General features: G+C 37.6%; 1 protein-coding gene across 3 annotated transcripts in view; it reads right to left on the reverse strand.

The window, feature by feature from the left end:
* Positions 1–22966, reverse strand: part of Aldh1a1 (aldehyde dehydrogenase 1 family member A1) — a 117082-nt gene that overhangs the window by 8810 nt on the left and 85306 nt on the right. For all 3 annotated transcript variants that reach the window (XM_051200160.1, XM_051200159.1, XM_051200158.1), the window contains 7 exons: positions 13675–13815; positions 11606–11735; positions 10127–10188; positions 8414–8542; positions 7421–7534; positions 3391–3493; positions 2260–2444 (listed from right to left, as the gene is read on the reverse strand). In XM_051200160.1, the coding sequence (XP_051056117.1) occupies positions 2260–2444; positions 3391–3493; positions 7421–7534; positions 8414–8542; positions 10127–10188; positions 11606–11735; positions 13675–13749 (798 nt within the window). In that variant the 5' untranslated portion in view covers positions 13750–13815. The remainder of the gene's footprint in view (positions 1–2259; positions 2445–3390; positions 3494–7420; positions 7535–8413; positions 8543–10126; positions 10189–11605; positions 11736–13674; positions 13816–22966) is intronic.

The following is a 22966-nucleotide window of genomic DNA, read 5'->3' on the forward strand; positions in this document are numbered from 1 at the left end:
AACATGCCTGCCTATTCTCTGTATCCCAAGCAACCTCTCTTAAAAAGATATGTACTTACAAAGGAGAGTAAAGCCATGTGATAGTCAACTAGAATACAGGATTGTTTACTTTAGAATCTTACAATTCAGAATGTTTAAAGTCTATTTTAATTTATCCTATAAATAATAATACATTGCCTCTCAATTGAAGGCTTTGGCTGAATAACACAGTTCTCTTGATGAAAGAAAACAATAAGTTGCTCAATATGAAGGATTTCAGATAATCTTTTCTTCTGCACCCTTTGTCATCTAAAGACATACCTTTCATTTGTATACCTACTGTCCATCATTCACTTATCAACATATTGTATTTACTTTCCAATCTATCTAATGGTAATATGTTTTATATTTGGATAGCAGATCAATATATATATTTAGGAAGAGAAGTGATCATAGCAAAATTGCTAAGAATTGCATCATTTAAATTATATCATTTTTAAAATTCACAAATAGGGATTTGAGAATTAGAAAATATAAAAATCAGCAAGTATCTATACACTCACTGAAATAAATGATAAAAACACATAATGAGACTGATACAATACAAATAATTCCTTCACTTGGCAGTTATCTTGGGGCACTGCTTCAGTCCTATGCATTTCCTACATGGGGACTTTGACTAAAAAGAAACACTAAGAGCTTCTTCCAAGCTATTTATATGATAAATTCTAAGATGTTACTGACCATGTCCTCTTTGGTACTTATAGCTTTTTCAAGGTCCTCTCATGAGGCATAGACAGTAGCAATGTACCCTAAATTTTTGCTAATGGAATTTGGTTTGTAGTTGTTAAATAACTGAAGAATGAGGTTTGGTTCCAATTCAAAAGTGAGAAACAGTGTATCATAGTTAATATAAAAGAATATCAGCTCCAAGGTCAATGTTCAGTCCCAAGGGCACAGCTCTCAGGAATAGCTTTAATGGCACTTGGGGACAGTAAACTCATTGTTATGAGGTTGTATTATATTCACTGTTGGGTGCTCAGCAGCATCCTTTCCTCTGCTCAGGAAATGTGAGTAGGTCCCCTTCATCTTGTTGTAATAACTTAATATGTCTCCAGATAAGGTCCCCTATCATGGGTGGGGTGGGCATAACTACCTCTGGTTGAGGCTTACTGTTTTAAAGAAGGAGCCAGAGGCAGGTATGAACTCAGAAATTAAAGTCCATAAATCTTGGGCAGACGATATCAGACTATGAACAAAAGCTGTGAGAGATGAAAAGGGGACCTTTGGACAAAGAGACATTGGTATTTTCAGTGGATCTAACTACATAGAAGAAACTCAGAGTCCCCTGGGAAATGCTTGCTTCTGATAACTATAGAGAAAAGCATGTCAGAAGCCCATAAACCAGAATCTTCAAGAACACTTACAATAACATTACATTAGATAAACTGAGGACCCTGCAGAGGATCCAGAAGTGCTTGACTGCTTATAGTTGTAGTATGACTGATGAAGGGAAAGACTGATTATAAGGGATAAATTAAATCTATATGAATTTCCAAGAGGTCTACAAATTGTAATAGGAATCTAAAAGCATGCAGATTGAAGAAGGCAAGGAACTGATAATATCGGCAACTTTTCCTCTTTACCTCTTGTGTGTTATGTGTATGTGGTATGCACTCAACTGCAAGTATAACAATGCATTGTGTGAAGAAGACAGAGGTTGACATTAGGTGTCTTTTACTCTCAGTCTCTATCCTATTCTATCTATATAAGCTATCTCTCTGAATTCAGAACTTATGAGCTTGGCTGTTCAAGTTAGTCACCTTGCCTTGGGAAATTCCTGCCTTATTTCCTGAACTTTGGAACTGAATGCCAGCTACCACATGTAGTTTTTAAGTGGGTGCAGGAATTTGCACTGTGAACTTCATGCTCAAATGGCAAGAGCTTTATCCAGTGGGTTATCTCCTCAGACTTATACATGTTTAATCCCCTGCACTATTCTTAAACTGCTTCTCAATATATAATATTTTTTGCCAACACAAAATTAGAATGATTTTTTCCCCATTGGAAATTAGCCTCTTTTCATAAAATGAGATCAGTGTAATAATGTGTAGATGGAAGTTTCTGTCCCTCCTGGTCCCATGGCTAATATAAGCAAGATGTCACCACAATAATGTCCACTAGCCAAGTGTATAGTTAAGAGGTAAAGTTAATTCTTCTAAGTTCTAAGTAGTTCTAAGTAGATATTTCTTCTTGTATTGCAATGCTTGTCTTTTTTACCTGAGGGCCTTGATTTATTCCTGAGTTCAGAGGATTTCCAAGAACATATTTCTTAGCTCGCTCAACACTCCTTTTCACGAACTCATCATAAATTGACTCCTCAACAAAAAGCCTGGATGCCGCTACACAGCATTGGCCTTGATGGTAGAACACCCCATAATGTGCAAACTCAACGGCTGTGTCCACTGCAAAGGAAACATTCACATTAAAGAAGAAATATTTTCTAAAGCATGCACTTGTTCACGTGCGCTCACACACATGCACACACACTGAAGAGATGGCTGGGTGGTTAAAAGCACTTGGATCTCTTCTATTGTTCTGTAGTTGAGTCCCCAGTGTCTATGAATGATGGGTCACAATCTCCTATAGCTACTTCCTCAGGACCTCTGAAGCCTTCTTCTGGCCTTTGGAGACATTCATGCTCATTTATACATATCCACACATATATGCACACATACATATCACATCTAAATCAAAATAAAATTCTTAAATGTATTTTTTTCTCAGATGAAAAATGGTGATAGGGTAAAAAGAAGAATCACCAAACAGCCATAGACTTAACATATTTTAGAATGTTTAGAAGCCAGTTGACAAAATAATCTTGATGATGTTTTTATTTTCAATGAAATGACAGAAAGAATCAGGAAAGAGAGGCTAGTACTTCTTCAACACAGACCCTACTAAGAATATAGACTTAATTGTAAGAACAAATAGCAATGCAAATGATTTTTATAACTCTTTCTAATGATTGAAATATTTGTGACTCCTTTAAAATTCAGGTTTAATTAATAAAAATATGAAATATTACCATAAATAATCTCAAGACATTCACATACTTTGGTCAAAGGGAAAATTATTACCAAAACCATGTCACTGATTCTAGATGCAGTACATTTATACTACCTCAGGTTGACACTGGGAAATAGTAAGCTATTCCAACTCAGGACAAAATTTTCTCAGTGTTTGTCAGCTGTATACTACAGGATCAATTTAAAAGCTGTGCAGAGTCACCACAGACTCTAGTTAATTACTTACACTGGAAGCAAAGTCATTTGCAAGACTCCAGGTGAGTGTGACATTCACAGGCATCAGGAGGAGGAAGGGGAGATCTAGCAAGGGACTTGTACTCACAGTCAGCATCTGCAAACACAATGCAAGGGCTCTTTCCTCCAAGCTCCAGGGTGACCCTCTTCAGGTTGCTTTTCCCTGCAGCTTCTTTGATTAATTTGCCAACCTGAACCCAAACATCACATAGGAGGAGGCTTAGTTTGTTCTCATGTCAATAGGTTGTTTTAATACTTTCCATTCATAGAACATTTACATCACCCTTTAATTTAATTTGGAAGATACATGAAATGGTGTTGTTCAGGATCTGGCACCTTCAGGTGTAAAAGCCTCCACCATCAAGTCTGAAAATATGATGAAAATCATAAAATGCTCCTGGGCAGAAGAGCAACTTGAGAACTGACTTTCATGTGTGGGCTGACAAGAGTTTATTTTTCATGTTCATCAAAACTTTCTCTCTATATTTGATCACAAATATCCCCAGACACCTCATGCAATGACTTTTCTTCCTTCTGGGTGACATTATAAAACTTGGTTCTTCCTTTGTTTGGGCTCACCTCTTAGTACAGATTCTCTTTGACCTCTTGTCTGGTGTTTGTAAGTGGGCATGATTCTTTTTCCCCAGTCTCCCAAAGAAACACATGAAAACCCACCTGGCATACCCCAAATGGTATCCTACATATCTGCAAAATTTTCCCAACAGACTGTCATTTTCTATGGCCCTGTGTGTTTATCACAATGTGCTCACTGTTAATGGATCTGGGCACCTCCTTCACCACTGTGTTCTTGGCACTGTGCTCCTGTTTCTCCTACACATGGCAATCTTCACAGTGGATAGAAAAGAAACAGGCTGCCTCTGATCTCTGTGTTCTTCTTGCCCTTAGCTGGGAATGCTGGCATTCTAGTTTCATCCTTAATTCCACTTCCTTCATCTAAAAGACATTGGTTTCATCTTATTTTACTTTCTCTCTTTGGGTTCCTTCAATTGAAGGTTGTTTTCTAAAAAAATTAGTTTTCCTTTTCCATCCTTAAATCCAGCTTTTATAATCAAGTGTACTTCATTATGTTCACAATGATGATATTCTACTTGAAACATTTGTATCCCGGTATCTAGAGATACCCATTTGCTTCTTTAATCCTCTGTTTCCTGGGCTGTTCTACATATTGGATTTTAATGGATCATTTCTATCACACTTATAAGTGATGACATTATTCCTATGTGGATACTGTTTTGTTTTACAGAAAAGATATTCGTTCTACGAAGGTTTTCATTTTATTAATGTTGTTATAAATCTAAATTTAATTCCTGAAATTAAATGAATAGAAATAAACAAAACTGGTCATGTGTCCCAGGGAAGCACTACCTGAAATTTGGCTTCCCTACTTCTCTTTCAGACTGTTGTTTTCCTTACTTTCTGTCCTTTATTTCTGACAGTGTATCCCTGGATAGTTCATTCTGGCTTGTGGGGGTAGTGGTGTCAGCCATGATGCTGAGTCTCTGTGGCACAATCTCTGTGACTATTTTCATTTAAAAAGTGAATATGCTCTTATTTTATCTTTTTTGGAGGTACCTGATCAGTTTAGCAGAAAAGTTCTGCCATCATAGCCAAATCTTGTAATGGTTAATGGAGTTAAGACCAGAGGATATTTTGTAAAGCTACAATACACATGGCAAAGAATGTGTAGCACAGTTGTTTGGTTAGAAATATGAAGAAAGAATAAAGATTTTATGTAGGTTGCACATTCAGGTGGACAATTTGAGGCTTGCTTCAATTTTCTCAGAAAACAAGCAAGTAATTTTTATCCCATGATTTTATACCCTTACTTTTAAAAAGTATAATTTTATTTTCCTGAAGAAGACAATGAGAATGGCAGAATCCAAACTGTTCACTCTCTTGTTGCATCCTGTGTGAAACAGAGGTGACCAGTATTTAGGAAAATATATATTATACAGTGTGGCTAAAGTTCTTTATAGAAATGAATTATTTAAAATTCTTATTATCTAAGGTATGTTAATCTTTTTTTCTTTTTGTTAGATTGTTTCATGATTGTGACCACAGAAGATGCAATCTATCATTTGCTTCTGGATTGAAAATGGTTCAGGAACTTTAGTGTAAGTCAGGTAACAAACATTGAGGAAAACAAATGAACAAGTTCCCACAAAGCATTTGTACTGGACTAGTGCTATGTTTATCCTTGCTGTGGCTTTTAAAAGCATATTGCTATGGCTTTGTCATATAGAAGCCACCATTCTGTGGCTAACCCTGAACAGGAGTCTTTGAGGTGAGCCAGACAAGAGAAAGAGATTAATCTATAAGGACACTGTCCTGCAAGGCCAGTGGAAACATTGTCTAGTTCATGATTTTCTTAGAACTTCAGATAGGAGCACCAAGGCATTGTGGGAACACTGGGAGGTGGTTGACAGGAGCAGATGCCCACATACAAACCAAAGCCTGGGGAAACAAAAGTGACCAGGAAGTTTCCCGAGTTTTCAGAAGGGGCTAAATGTCTTCTTTGGTGGGTTCTCATTTTTATTAAGTAAAACTGAGAAAGCCAGATATTACATTCTACTTTTCAAATAAAGAAAGCCAAATTTGGCAAAGATATGATGCCTATAAAAGTTAAGATTGGAATTTGAACCCAGATTTTGCTTGATCTTCTAATTTCCATTTTTATTGGGTGGCGGGGTATATGAAGAGGCCTCAAAATGGCTCATGTTTCAGGATCACTTATGACAGTTGAACATTCATGCTACATCTGGGGTCAGGACCAGAAGCCTTTAGCACAGGAGGAGTCAGCATAGGTTTCAGACCCATATAAGCCATGGATTCCCCCAATGCAGGAGGTGGGAAATCCCAAGATTCTATCTGCCTGCCTCTTTCATCCCTGATATGATATCACCATTACAAAAATTATCAGCATGTCTTATACATCCTCACATCTTCTTACCCCACAGAATATTCTGAGTGCAGCAATTTTAGAAAGACCATTATGTCAATCACAGATTTTTCACTATGTACTATTTTTCTACTGTCCATGCAAAACAAAGAAAATGTGTTTTAGAAGGTCAAGAATGGAATAAAACTAGAACTTAATGTTTATCAATTCAACTTCTGAGAAGTTTAATAAATACTGAAGCAACTATGAATATAAGAAAATCAAATTAACCTCAGCTCATTAAGAAAAATCTTCTTGCTTCTCAGTCATCAAGTAGTTAAAGCAGAAAATATTCCTCAACATCTCCAGCAAGTCTTGCACCCATCTAGCTTCAGATAAGTTTTCCTTTCCTTGATCTCCTTTAAGTATCTGACAGCCTTCTCCATCCTATTTACTTCCTGTAGGTATTCACTGCTTAGTGTGGTCTATTCTTGCTCACTTTTAACCCAGGCCAATGAGGCGTGCAGTGTCTTTTTGGTTGAATAACTAGTAATGTGATGACCAAGTAGGGTGACTGAGACTTGACTTTACTTGAAACAGGGTATTTTCTACATTGTCTGTTTTAATAGAAACTCATGCAATATCCAGATTTATGTTCAAGCCTGTTTCTCTTCCTGCACCCGCCACTTCTTCTTAGAGTGTTTTTGGGCTGTTTCTTATTTCTCAGCTTTGTAAGGATCCATAGTTAATTCAGGCACACAGAACACTGAGGCTGTCCAGAAGAAACATGGAAGGAAGTGGATTTTTGTCTCCCTCTCAGGCTGTGCTGGGTAGATAGTCTTAAATAAGATGCTAAGGGTGAGACTCTACTATTTAGTTTTCTTCACCTAGAGGTTGAACTTTCACTCATTCATATAAATCACTGTGGTAAATTTTATAGGTTTTACCAGATACTTTTACCACTTATCAGACAAGCTCAGAGGATATATTTCCAAGAGATAATAATAAACACATTGAAAATAGTAATCTTTCTGAATTAGTAACAAGTATTTTCCTTTATCCTAGATTCACCCACTTGTGCTTGATAAACATATTTCAAGAACAGAATAAGGAATAAATCCTTGAAACGACTTTTGTTTTAAGAAGTGTTGGCTTAGAAAGAACTGCAGAGTACAAGCTTGTTCTCATTAGAGATGAGGCATCCGGAGACTGGTACTACCTGTGTTGATCCTGTGAAGGCCACCTTGTCGATGTCCATGTGAGAGGAAATGGCTGCCCCTGCAGTTGGTCCATAACCAGGGACAATGTTCACCACACCAGGAGGAAATCCTGCCTACAAGTTAAGAGGCAAACAGTCAGTGGATCAAGAATTTAATTCCCAACAGAGGCACGACTACATGACTGAAGCAGTTTTGTTATTATAACCATAGGAGTTTTCTTTCTACACACAAAATTGCATGTGTTTATTCTTTAATATTACTATTTCTTTTCTTTTTCCACAGGAAAATATACTTCAAGGTGGTATTATTGAGAAAACCTTTCTGGCAAATCCAAATAGTCATCAATGGATCATAGCTCCAATGATTATCTGTGTCAAATGTCAGAAGGGAGACCTCAGTGAGAGGATCCAGAAAAGTGTGATAAAGTATGTACATAGAAAGAAGTCTTTCAGTCTCATCAGCAAAGCTGAAAAGCTAAAGAGCAGGTACAGTTTCAGTGTTCCCGTGTTGAATCTCAGGTGGAGCAGCTAGGTGACAAATCCCTAGAGGTATTGTTCAATCATTAAAAAAAAAAAAATCACATAGGCAAAGCCTCTCTTCTCAGGATGGTCGAGTGATTCTTGGCACATATGATCTCTAACCTTCAGTCACATTCAAACTAAGATAACTGAAACAATTCACAGAAGCAACCAGGCCAGTTAATATTTCAGCATTTGAAAGAATGTCATGATTTCCTTGGAACTGTGCTCAGGAGACTTGAACAACAGAAATGACAAGTTACAAGATGACTGGCTAAATGCTTCTGTCATTTAGATAGAGACATGTTTGTGCTGGCTGACAAAAGACACTCTCCTGCTTTCATCTCCATGCATGGACAGCAGCCATGTGTGAACAGTGAAGCTCACAGTAGCGGGAGTGAGGTATATAAAGTAAATGAGGGAGAAGGGAATGGATCCTGCATTTTCCTGCATGTTGTGACTCTGGAGACTCACCTCTTTTATTAGAGAAGCCATGTAAAGAGCAGTGAGAGGCGTTTGCTCTGCTGGTTTGACAATCACGGTGTTTCCACAGCTAAGGGCAGGACCTATCTTCCAAATGAACATGAGCAGTGGGAAATTCCACTAGAAAGCAAAATTGAACAATTTTATATTGTCTCAAACAAGTTTCTAAAATGCCCTGCCTTTATAGAAAATTGGTAAGTTCTTTGTAAGTATATGACCTATCTCACTTACCTTCATTGTTAAAAGCAACTAGTAAATGATGAATGTTCTGAACTAAACATATAGAAAGGAATAGGAAAACACTTATGAATTTAATTAAGTCATGTTATTTTGAATTCTTATTCTACAAGGAAGACATTATTTTATGTCTTTGTATATAATTAAACATGACAAATGTTACAGATAGTTTAAAAGATATGATAACTTCTCCCTTACACCTCCATAAAGAACACTTACTGAATTTACCTAATTATAATATATTTTAGTACATTGTATGTCTAGGAGAATTCATTTTTACTTTTTGGATCCTGGAGACTAACACCAGACATCCATGGACATATTGAATGCACTTTCCACAACACAGAGCTATGTTTAACTCAAGATAAATAAAAATATTGTTAAAGGCAAATGAAGTTCACATCCAGTAAGTCAAAGCTTGAGTTTGGATCTCAGCAAACTTACTGGCCACCTGTAAGAAATAGTACATGTGACTGCTTCTCTATTTAATGCATTAACCACCCATGAGTGGTAAAAACAGTCCTCTCTCCTTTAGATGTTGTCCTCAAGTTAACAAAGAAATGCAGGCATGTAGAAAAGCATGTGTGAGGCTCAGGGTTAGATTTCCAGTACAACAGAGCAAAACAGGGGAAGCCAGTGTTTAAACTTATCCAATATTCCTAGCTGGTGGAGTGACATAGGTGTGTTTGTGTGTTTTCTAAGCCTTTGAAGTACTGAACAGTTCTATGAAATACACTGATATATTCAGTCACACTAAACAAGAGTCACTGCCATTCTGAAACCTTCAGGATGCTTCAATGTTTTTAATTTAGCTTTTAAAACTATCTTGTTAATCTTGAATCTTGAAGGAAAACTGGTTACCTCAAGAACATGATTTTTTTTTTTTTTTTTTTTTTTTTTGGCAGAAGAAGAATTTTGAGTACCCAACACTGCTCCCTAAAGATATAATACAGGACACAAACTATTCCAATTTTCATGGTGGCTATTCCTTTCTCTTCAATTAAAGGACATTTTCCGTGATTTGAACAATTTTGCTGCTGCTGCTGCTGCTGCTGCTACTGTCCACAACTACTGTCTCGAGGAGGAGACAGACATGCTGGGAGCAGTGAGCACTGCTGTGTGCACTGACATGTCCCAGCACAGATGAGCTGCAATAAGCCTTTGCCACATGATTACAAAGCACAGCTCATGAAACCATAACATAGCACAATTTCCAAAACAACACTTCAGGCTTATTTGGCAACACTGACACACCCTCAAAGTACAGCAACATATAGAGGGGGGTCTGCACCAGCTAGCGCATATCCAAGAAGCAAAGTTACAGAAATCTATTCTTCAGGAAGTCAAGCTTATTGAATTCACTTCATACATAACCATCACACAAGCTTCAGTTGTATGGGGATGGGCTTCAGATCAAATGTAACTACTGCTTTCTTTCCACCATTGGAGTCATGAAGGAGAACTTACAGGGATTATTTGGCCACACACCCCAATTGGTTCACGCCTTGTATAAGTGAAAATATCTCCATCTGGAAAACAGAGCAGACACACCATCCATTAAAGGTGAATGCGGGATGCACTAGTGCCAGGGTGTTGTGAGGTTGGTATGAGAGGAGCCCCACAGTGAATAGCAAAAGGGAAATATCCTGTCTAACATTAACATAAAGAATGGAGCTATCAAATAGCAATTTGATTCTAAAGAGTAAGAAACATTCCATTTCTTGTATTGCAAGATGGCTGCCTTCTATATCACCCTTGTTCACAGAGTAACACAGAAAGGAACTGGGAAGTAAGGTTCTGTTTGAGTAAGGGCAGAGACACATGCAAATGTTTCCAGCATTTCAAATCTCCCAGGAGAACTAACTTTTAAAAATTAAATGATTTAAAATAGTAAAATATCTCCACAGAATAAGCAGTCTTTCTACTTACTTGGTTTTTCTTTTGCCTAACAAACATAAATGCAATATCTCTTAATCTATGAAAAAGAAAAGTTGTTTGAAGTGAAATATAGTTCTCTTCCATCTGGGTTTGTCCTATTCCAGTGCCTTACTTTGATGTGGTTACCCTGGGAATTTTGTTGTTCTGTGTTTTATTCTGGCTTCCTTTATAGGTGCCTCTGCCATAGCAAGTACTTTTCCTGGCAAGAACTATAGGTACTTCTTTTATGTTTCCTAAGGGTGGAGTAAGAGCCACACAAAGCCCATTTCTTGGTATCTCTGTTGTCACATTGTTTTATTTCCTGAAGACCAATCCTGCAGTGAGATTGGAAGTATATATTAGTCTCAGAACTGGAAGTGAACTACTTGGATGCCTGAAGTCTTTCCATTTATAGATTTTTTTTCCAGTTATTGATTCTTTTCCAGCTGAAATATTTTTCAAGTTTTGGTTCTACTATATGCACACTAAATAAAACTTGCACAAATACTTCCATGCAAACCTTTTAAACTCAGCTAGTAAATATGTTCTTACCTTGTTTTGTGTGTTTTGAAACATATAAATATAAATCATTTTTTTAATACACTGAGCTTAAAAGGGCACCAGTAGCATACCTGCCTCTTTCTAGACCAAATGTCTTAAACAATTGCATTATAGGAAGAATATCAATGTTGTTATGGAAATATGTGATTTCAGTGGCCAGCTTTGAAAAATCTGAGCATTTGGACACCTCATTGAATTTTTAATTGATTATATGATAATGTTCTTACTTTAATGCTATTTACACTCTCTACAGTTTTATTTTTCTCATGATTAATGGGTAATCTAAACTTAAAAAAAAAACTATTTATTCAATTGGACTCCCTTCTTCAGAAATGTGTTTATTCAAAGTCAAGGGAAAAATAATCTCTGCCTTATTGTTTGAAATCTTTATCAGAGTTTATGGTGTCATCTCTGTGATGGTAGCCTTGCCTCCACCACCAACCCTGCTAGCTTTCTAAGTATACTTACCACTTGGTATTGTTTGACCATGGACCTTGTCTGCCCAGCCTGCACAGTACTTCAGTGCTTTTATGCAGCCTCCTAAATCAAACATGTATGAACTGGTGAAGACTTTCCCACCATTGATTGCCTCCATTGTCTGAAAAATGAAGACAAACCACAGTGTAAAATTGCAACAAGAATATTAGATTAAGAACATTGCTTGATAGAGTTGGAGAGATGGCTCAGTGGTTAAGATTGTGGAATGCCAATGCAGAAGACTCAATTTGATCCCAGCACCCACATGATAGCTTACAATCATTTACAATGACATATAATGTTATGCCTTCTTCTGTCCTCTAAGTGCAGCAGTCCTGCACATAGTGCATATACACATAAGGGACAAATACCCATACACAGGAAATAAGTTAAAATAAAAATAAATAATGACATACTCATGTATGAATGAGCAGCAGCATAATTGGATTCAGAAGAGTAGAAAGAGGATATAAAAAGTAGTCATTTAGGTGGCATGAGGGGCCCTAAGGGGATTTGATAGAAAGTAGTTGTGGGTGGATATGATCAATATCCATTTTATAAATGTATGGAATGTTATAAGGATAAAAGTAAATTAGAAGAATATATGGTCAATACTTTTAGTAGTTAAGTAAGAGAACTTTGTAATTATAAGAAGTCACAAATCATCTCAACTAAACTGTTTTTAAAACAGAGCCCAATAACTTGTTTATGATCACATAGCAAGATCATTGTAGAGGGGATAATGAGATTCCTATCATTTGACCCTTGTGCTCTTTCTGTCACATTCTGAGTCCCTTCCTACTAAGCTATGTCTATGCAATTGTCTCAGTTCCACAGGTACACAACTGAGAAAATGGTTGGTAGTGTTCTGGTCATATAAGAATTCCAACAGGATCTCATTTTCCAGGCAATGATAGAGACAATTTGGTGATTGCATCCATTCTTGATGCCTAAGTAATTATTGCCATATTCTCCACAGATAGAAAGTTTGTTGGTCCAAATGTGATACTTACATCTCTCACCATGGATTCTTGGAATTTCCTTAGCAGTTTGCAATGGCAATCCTACTGTTTAGGCAACAAGGTCATAACTATTTCAATAGTCAAAATATAAAGTATTGTAGTGTTTTCTCTTCCTTCTATTTTCATTCAGACTATAAAGGTCTTCTAGGAATTCTACATTCCACAGGTGATTATTCATTAGCTAAAGCTCTTCCTCCTCTGATTTATATTGTCCACTCCCCCAGATTCTACACCCACATGATTTTGGGCATATGTTTTTTATTCTCTGGAACCTTTCAAGGTTACAGAGGCAGTTAACACTTTCATGCCACAGACAAATGAGAGAAGCTACATTTTGGAAAACAGCTTCCTTTCTATAGACTATTGAGAATGGTGTGGTTTTATTGAAGCAGTTATTGACTATTTTTCATATTCTGAAAAATTCAGCATCTTTAAGGAAATGATAATTTTTTAACAAAAAATGGTAATGATTCCAATTAAATGAAGATAATTATCTGTAGTCTGAAATCTATACTGATAACCATGTTGTTTTCAGTTGGATTTTACTAAAATGTGTGTTTCAGAAGACAACTAAATGTGCTCCCATTAATATTCTATACTGACATATCTACAATAGCACCCACAACAGAAGCCTGATTTTATTCAGTATTCAACCCGGATTCTATTTTGTGAATTCTTTTACACCTGTCAAAATGAAAATCATTTCTCTTTGTTATGACATATGGCAAGAGAAGGAAGCATTGTAAACAGTTTTGGGTCGATATAAATGAAATTTATTCTAGAGCATTATTTTGGCACTTTTAGCAAATTCATAAATTTCCCCCTAAAATACTTCAGGAACAGAATTTCTCAAACAGCATTTGAGAAATCAAGGGCATTGTTAGAACATTTGACCCAGGCAAGGGCTCTGAGAAATTCTAGAGGAAAGACAGGATGTTTGCTGATGTGCTCTCTTCACTAAATCAGCTGCCTAGTTTGAGTAGTGAGTTCTTGGGAAGTGTCCTATGCATCTTGTCATTGGCATCGGTTAATACTCACAGCCAGCAGCAGGCGGTCTCTTTCCATTAAGTCAGCCAGCTTGTACAGCAGGCGCCCTCTTTCTGAAGCATCCATAGTGCGCCATGGGGAGCCAATCTGAAAAGCTTGCCGTGCAGCCTTCACTGCTTTGTCAACATCTGCCTGGAATTCACAGAGCATTCAATTCAGAATATTCAAAATACTAGATGAGCAAAAACAATATCACAACCTTGTAAACTAGGACACAGTCCTCATAAGCAGAAAATAGATCTTCATTAACCCAAAGTCCAGATCATTTTACACTCTCCATACCACAGTATGCTGGAATGGTTGTTCTTGAGTAATATTTTAATAAGCTCCAGTAGTCTATCCAATAATTAAACTCCTACAATAGAGGTGATATGATTTAATAGTTACCTTATCCTATTGTAATAGAGCACTGTTTATTTATTTGAAATAATGTTCTAGTTCATTTACATAAGTTGTGCATTTCATTTAGAGAAAAGGAGACCATCTCCATTTAAAATTAAAGGACCAAAGCACCAAATTTTATGTTCACATTGTATACTATTGGAATTGGGGCTTATAGTATACATGGTGCATTGGTCTGCATGGGAAATGCTGGCCATAAAGTCAAATGTTTTAACAGTTGCCACCCAAGTATTAGCACCATTTTTGAGAGGTTGTGAGTCCTTATGGACACACGGACTGAGGACCACCTTGGAGCTACAAGCATGGCACATGGTTTGTAACCAGAATGCAGTGGTATCTTGAGATGTCTTTCTGCTTTCTGATTCAGTGAAACACATTGGGTACTGGTATCACACTCCTGCCACTTTGCTCTCCTCTTTGACTTCACCATCATGATGGACTGTCCCCTTTACAGCTGTGAGCCCACACAGATCTTTCTTCCTTAAAGTTGCATCTTTCAGCTATTTTATAAGGCGAATAAGAAAAAGAAACTTGCACTCAGACCCTTCCTTGTACAACCATCTTGCTCTTTCTACACTAAAGGAACGTGCACACGTTACTTATTATTTACTCTTTTGTTGGAACTCTGGGAAAGTGAACAGGCTATAGAATCTCCAGCGGCCATGGAAGATATGTGATAGTCCAGAGCTTAAGCTGGTTGCAAAATACTTTTCTCCCCATTAGCAAAGGAATAAAATGTGTCTTGTGCAGGGAGAGATCCACAACCAGCCAAGCTCTCTGTACAACCCACTCAGCCAGCCAAGTTAGGTTATTCCACAGTTCACCATGAGGTCTTTCTCTTCATGTCCTTTGCTCTGCCAGCAAAATGAGGGATGTAATTATTCCACATCTGTATTTGAGATGAAAAGATCCACTATGTATAAATGTATGAGAAATTTATTTCAAATAAAATACTTGGTGTGGAATTAAGGTAGGATAAAGTAACTACTAAAATACAGCATGGCCCTGAGAGATGGCTCCCTTGAGTACAGGTCCTTACTGCTATGACTTACAAACTCAGTTCTAGCCCTAACATCCCCATGGAAGAACAACAAAAGCATGTCTGACAAGCTGTCCTCTAATCTCCACATGAACACCACGATATGTGAGGGTGTGTGTGTGTGTGTGTGTGTGTGTGTGTGTGTGTGTCTGTCTGTCTGTCTGTCTGTCTGTCTTTCTATGTACACACATAGTAGATAAATATTTTGTTTTGTTTTAGTTTTCATGACAGGGATTCTCTGTGTAGCCCTGGCTGTCCTGGAACTTGTTCTGTAGACCAGGCTAGTTGGAATCCACCTGCCTCTGCCTCCCAAGTGCTGGGATTAAAGGTATATGCCATGACTGCCTGGCTCATAAATACATATTTTAAATGTAGTTAACTTTCAAAATTTTGTTTACAAGACTGGCATTGTATGGAACTTCATAAATACTATAGGCTAGTGGATTGTACCTTTATTTAGAGGCCTGAATTCTTCTGAGAATTAGAATATCAGGAAGGAGACCCTCCCTATAGTTTTGTATTGCTTACACTCAGCTGAACCTCAGTTTTGCCTTCACCTTAGGGAGACACAGATGGCCATATTAATATCACCTTCCTCAGAAAGTGTTCCATAAGACATTGAAGACTTACATATCCACAAACTGAGATGGAAATAAACCATATCATAGTGCAGATGCTCCCGCATTCATGAGAGCTACAGACAGAAAATTTCATATGCTCAATGCATTCAGTGCATGTGACAGAACAAACATCACAGCCTAACCTAAACTACCTAATATGGATGGTCTTCTTTAAGAAGTACTGGATGTGTCATTTCATATATGCTGTTGGTTACAGAATTGATGGCTTACCCACAGAGCTGTGTGGCTGTTGGGGAGTTCCACAAGCATCCTATTGTACTGTTTAGTATTTAAAACAAAATATCCAGTTTCTATTCAGTGTGTATTGTTTTCTTATGCCTAGTCTGCAGAGTTAGTTTCAGGACAGCCAGTGCTATCCAGAGAAACCCTGTCTCAAAAAAAAAAAACAAAAACAAGCAAATAAACCAGAACAAAAAATTATAAAGATTTTAAAATATCATCCCAACTGGCATGAAACGAGAACCCTCTGTATTGATGAGTGGGGCAAGAAGAATCTTTTTAGAAGTACATCTTGTTTTGAACAATTGAATGTTTAAAGTTACTAATATTCTTTTGCTATACTACTTTACACACTAGTGTCAAATCTTTTGAAGAATAATAAATATATGGGATTAAATATATGTGGCTATTTCTTTGTTCCATTGAGAACAACATATATTTCAGTTTTCATGTTTACCATACCATTGCTTATATTTGCATTTTGTTTGGTTTTATAACTCATTTTTCTAAGTTTTTCCTAAGAAAATCCAGTGAGCACTGCTTGGAGAAGAAAAGAAAAAGCAAACCTCAAAAGTCAGAGTTTTCCCGTGTGATCGATGGATACTTTAACACACACACACACACACACACACACACACACACACACACACACACACACCTCTATGTTAGACAGAACCTTGGGAAGCAGCTCTGGTATGCATTCTTCTGCTTCATGTTATGTCATTGGCCTTTGCCAAGTATGAGCTGTCTTGAGCTTCTTCCTCTCCCTGAGAGTGGGTAGGAAATGGTTTGGGAAAAAAACTTTGCCATTTGAGAAATCCTCCTACACAAAGACAGCAGGGACTGTGTGGTGATCATTGCTGCTTCACAAAATCCTGGCATTTCAACATTACAGACCACACTTCTCCAGCACCTTTTCACTTTCATTTTTAACGATTCTCAATGTTAATGGCTTTCCACTTGTGGAAATTTTGTATGGACTTTGTTAAAGCCTTAGAATGTGTACAACGGTGGCTTCATGAAACAAAAGAATTCTTTGGGGAAAAAAAAAATCTCTGCCACTGTGGAGTCAGACATTCCAGTGTATTCTCCTATTTACACCAAGAACAGGAATGTTGGAGATTTTTTAGAAACCCCTGATTCCAAGGATGGAATGTCTACAATTCAGAACCATTAAGGGCAAAAATTTATTTAATAAATACAGAGAAATCAGAATGGGACAGTATAATGGGAGAAGACTAAGATATTAGAACCTTCCCTTTTGGGAGCTTCATGAGGAAAACAGACCCATATAGTGAGACTTTACATCTCCGCCCCATAAATCCTTTTCCCAGGTCAGGCATTTGGATAAGGGTCTCCATTCCCTGGTGTGCTAAAGGAAAGTTTCTGCTTGATAAAGCAGACATTCTTGCCTCTAGAAAGTGGAATTTGTGGCTTTTCTATTAACATGTGACCATTGCCTATTGTCAAGGTCAATGGTAGATTCCTCAACCCCTGATCTCAAGCCACATCCCAGATCACATGTCCTTTGTCTCCCATTTAATCCTATGTGCAACCATATAGTATAAAAGGTGTAACCTTTTCTTAATTAGATTCTGTGGGCAGCCAAACTGAATCACTCTCAGATCCTGTCTCTTTCCTCCCACACCCTTAGGCTGACTCCACACATCCTTTTTGGTATCTAAACCGCACCTGACAAAGCAGGTCTCTGGCACTGAGCTATCATAAATAAATTTGTTCTTATGTTTATATCCTTTGATATATATATATATATATATATATATATATATATATATACACACACACACACACACACACACACACACACACACACACACGTGTGTGTATGTGTACATATATATATATTCCTGCAGGACCAGAAAGAGAGTAAGGGCGATGAATTTTTAGTGAAATGAAAAGCCCAGCTCTGAATTCTGGTTTTTCCTTTTAACCAGGTAAGATTTGAGGAATGTAAACATCTCTGTCTTTATAGCATTCTGACCATAGGTAGGCTAATGATAGGGCACTAAGGTCACAATTTTGTTCTGCTAAACTTGAGGAACATACAACCAAACACCACCTTACCATATTACAAATACAGCCCTTCCCACAGCATCTAAGAAGAACTGATGTCCAAGTCCTGGAACGATAATCTAAAATCATATATACTAAATTTATATAAAATGTGCATATAACCCACAGATCTTAAAACAATGGTGGGTAAATACTATTATCCTCTACAATTTGGAGAATAATGGCTTTTTAAAAAAGCCTGTGAACTCATTGTCCACACGGCTGTGATACACTGTCTCATGTTGTCTATGTCAGCAGCTCCACCTTCTGGTCTCAGAGGTTTTAATTTACCAACATGGAACTTGTGGATGAAGATGGTCTGCTGTTCTAAAGCAAGACACATTGTTTAAAGTTCATTCCTCCTATTGAGGAACATTTGTCTTACATTTTCTATGTCACAGACATGCTAAGTGTTCAATACATGGAGATAACTGTAGTCCTAAAAGAGAGACAAGCATCAAAGTGATTAGAATACATTTTTGCATGTTCTCTAAGCTTTCTCTGCCCACTTCTACATAGACTCTGTTGTTGCATACTGTTAGCAGCCTCCCACTTTCCTTCCCACTATCTCTATAAGACTGCCAGGCTAACATACTTCATGTAATTAATCTTATCGCTTTCCCATTCATGTTTACACCTGCTTGCTTCATTCCCAATCCTAAGGGCAAGGCTCTCTGTTTGATTTCAAGGTCCAACATTTCCTAGCTCTACCTGCTAAGACATCCTGTTTACCTTTTTCCTGCTTAGTATGAGCCATCCCATCTCATCTTGGCTCCTGAAATTCTCCTTGAATAGAGAATGTTCTAGCAACATATTCCTTTACTTTTAAAGTCCCACACATTTTTACAAAGTCCCGGATCAATGTGTTAATACACCACAATAGACACCAGACACACAGATCAAGGACACTTAGTAATTAAGAGCCTCTTACTGTTCTCCAGGAAGGAAAACAAGTTCTTTATTGCCACAAGATATTACTGTAAATTGTTAACATGAACTTTTCTATTTATGACAGCATGACAATGGAGGCAATGTAAGTATCCATCAACAGACAAATGGAAATGTGGTTCTCATAGAAAATAGAATATTATTCAGTCATAAAGAAACCTGAAATCAAAAAAACCTACAGAAGAATGAATGGACTTAATATGTATAATATTAAGTAAGGTCACTAAAGCTCAGGAAAAAAATAGAGCGTTCTGATGGGAGATGTCATTCTGTATATGTTTCTCATACTGGTTAATAAATAAAGCACTGTTGGCCAATAGGAAAGGAAGATAGGAGGGACTAGGAGACAAGGAGGAAATAGGAAGTAGTAAGGAGAGTCAAGATGGAGAGTCTTTAGAAAGCAGTATGCCGCCGGCTCCCCGGTAAGAGAAATACATAGATCAGCAGAAATGGGTTAATAATTAAGGCAGAGCTAGCCGATAAGAAACAAGTAACAGGGCCAACAGCATTGTATCAAATACAGAGTCTCTGTGTGCTATTTGGGGCTGGCGGCGCAGTAGCAGGACAAGACCGGGCAGCGGTCAGAAAAACCCGTACACGTTACAGCGTTCTTCCTCATATGAAGATCCTAGCCTATAATGTATAGTGTTTATATGTGAACAGTTGAGTGTGTATAAAATAACACATATAAAAGAGATGAAGAAAGGGTTGTTGCAGTGAATGGGGCAGTAGAGAACACAGGCAAAAGGACCCTTTGATCTCATTGTGAGACAGGAGAAAAGCCAACTCTGTTTATTTGTTTCATCTCTGCCATTGCCTTATGTGTTGGGTAAGTCCACAAACAACATAGCTGGCTGTGAAAGAATGAAACAGAGAGAAATCACCATGACCCTCTTAACTGTGTAGAAGCTCACTGAGATGTATTGATATCACCATGGCCAATCTAACTGTGCACAAGACCACTGAGATGTGTAGTTTGAGACTAGGCAAGTTTCTATTTGAGTAGCTTTCTTCAACTAGCTATGTGATGTTATTCTTTGGGAGTTCATTTTAATAAAGTGATTTTAAAAAGAGAGAGGCTTTAGGCTCCCAGCACAAAGGCCAGATCTTTATAGCTCCCAAGTTACTATCATAATTATCACGGACCTTCTTTTGCAGGTAATTAGACTTTACACATGTGGAACATAGCAGAATGTAGAACCAAAATTTGATCCTATATTTGACCTCTGTACTTACTTCTTGTACATCAGCCAGGCTATCAAACAAAGCTGCTTTGAGTAGCATAGTCACTGCTCAATGTATTACCAACTGCAAGATTTCTTGCTATTTTTTTAATACACATCCAATATTTAATCATGTTTTAAGCTTTATTATAAATCTAACATGGTATGCTACTATCATATAAAGGCATGCATTTTGCCTTATGCAACTTATTTTAAATATTTCTATAATAATCATGGTTTAACAGACTTTATCATGTAACAGAACTTTTGCATTATACAATATACTGATCGCATATGGATTTTCAATACATTTCATTTCAAAGCTCTCATTTTGTATGTTTTTTTATTTAAGGACTGGCACTTCAAAGATATATTGTTTTAATTAGTCAGTCAACAAGATTAGCTGGTATTGTCTATGATCAAACCCAGTGGCCTAGGGAAAGTAAAATTTTCCAGTTTTGAAGTCAGAGCCTGCAGGCTGAACGTGTGTAGGCTCTTTGAACCGAAGTGAGAAACAAGAGCCTTTAAGAGTAGTCAGAGAGGGTCTGGATCTTCCATCTCATCTGGAATGTATACCCTCACATTAAGTTCAATCATAGATGGAGAAAATAGCAATCAGACCAGTTTCCTTTCATACCTGTCTGAAGCATTTACTTTAATGGACATTTAGTTTTATCCCTCTAATTATCGATTAGCTCATGCCCCAGGATTAGTCAGCAGGTCCTAAAGGATCCAATGAAGTGAAAAGAAAACACTTCCCACCCACAGGCATTCTTTGCATTTGCCAATGCACCACACTTGTGAATCCATGCAAGGCAGGAGAGGGCCTACTGGCAGCCCCATTCTGCCTGTGAATAGAATCTTCAAAACCTTTAGCCTTTGACCTAAGGAGTCAGTCCAGCACGTGGGGTTTATTGTGACTGTGAACTTTACCAGGTTATGCTAGAGTGACTAAGCAATGCGAGGTATTTTCATTAGATTCCTCACAAGTTGTTTGAACAGAAATAATCCTGAAAAGACAATTTTTAAATAATTTTTCAAAAGAGGAAACAGAGACAGGAATGTGGTTTTGAAGCAAGACCTTGTTTATCACAAATAGTTTGTATCATTGACAATTGCCTTAGAGGACTCTTGTCCAGCCAACCAAGCTGGCACAGTCTTGGCCCGCAGCTTGCCTGGGTATGAATTAGTCTCCTTGATCTTTCTATGGGAGGGGCAGTTGTCACTGAGCATAGAGTAGATCAGGGCTCCTTGGCAAGGCTGCTGAGATGGACACCAGATTTTCCTTCTGTGCCCGAAAAAAAAAGGAAAACCTCACTGACTGTCCCAGCAAAATGCTCAGCCTGCCTGACAAAGTTTCCACTGAAACCAGGCAGAGTTTTGTTTTCCTACTGGTATCAACCCCAGTGTCAGAACAAGATGTCCCATGGAGCTAAATGTTCAAGGCTTCAGTGTTAAGGCAGCAACAATATTTTTTCTTAATAACTGCCATCTATAGATTCATAGTCTCAAGTGTCATTTTTATCTACACTGAGAATGCATAAGCAATGGATAAGCTCTTAGTTTGTGTATATCTTTATCTTAACGCACGTGAGGCTTATTTTTCTGTTTGTTCCTTACCAGTCTTGTTGGAGATACTCAATGAATGATGGAGGCATTTGAGATAAAGCCATGCTGTGTGTTTCTTAGCCTCAGGTAAAAAGCATTTATTCCTCCTTGACTTAATGTAGTAAACATATTTCACTTCCTTCTGGGGTTAGCTCAGAGGTTTCTGGGTCTCCTGTGGCACATAGCCATGCATGCTAATTATCTGTTTGCCTACTACTTTTGGTTCTCTGGAAGTTCATGAAGATGCACCCCTGGCTAAGCCAATGGTGCCAATCATCCTATCTTTATACAAGTCCAAACCCATATTTCCCACGTATTTGTGTCCACAAATGTATCACAACACACACTGGAGAAGAACAAGCCTCTTTCTTACAGAGATAATGGAAAACTACATGAAGAAGAGCTACTGTAGAGCTTCCTCTTTCATGATAAATAGAAATTAACTCAAATGAATGGCTGACCTAAACGAAAACCCAGAATGATGTTATTACTGAAGGAACAGGGGCAAAAATAAATTCAAGTTATTGGAGTAAACAGTGATTGTTTGGAGAAGTTCCCAAAGCACAATTGTTAAAACAAACATACATATAAATAAACAAATAAATCTGTGTAGTGTAGTCTGGGTGAAACAAGCAGCCTGCAGGGGGAAACCTTAGATTGCTCATCTGACAAATATTTTGTTGCCAGATGTTATAAGGGTCTAATATAAAGAATCATATTCCAAATAATCTAATTTAAGGGGAAATTATCTCAGAGAGCATTGCTTATGATAAGTAAATGGCCAACGAGAATTTGAAACTATACCCACTTTGCCAGCTATTGGACAAACTCCACACTAAATGTAATCAACTGATATACTCTTACTCTGCTCCCAATGATTAACAAAAAATCAAAACTTAAAAAAATACTGCTGGGACTATGGGAAAAAGAAATCCTTTACTCCTCTAACCTAGAGGCAGGAGGGAGGGCCCAGTCCCTACTCCAAGGGACAGATTTTTTTGATCCCTCATAGAAGGCATCATCCTCCCTGTGGAGTTGGGGTGGGTGGGATGGCAGGGTGGTCGGGGGGGATTGGAGGGAGGGAGGGGGGATGAGGGAACTGGGATCCATATGTAAACTAAGAAAAAAGA

This window comes from Phodopus roborovskii, unplaced genomic scaffold, assembly GCF_943737965.1.
Source record: "Phodopus roborovskii unplaced genomic scaffold, PHOROB, whole genome shotgun sequence".
NCBI classification, from domain to species: Eukaryota; Metazoa; Chordata; class Mammalia; order Rodentia; family Cricetidae; genus Phodopus; species Phodopus roborovskii.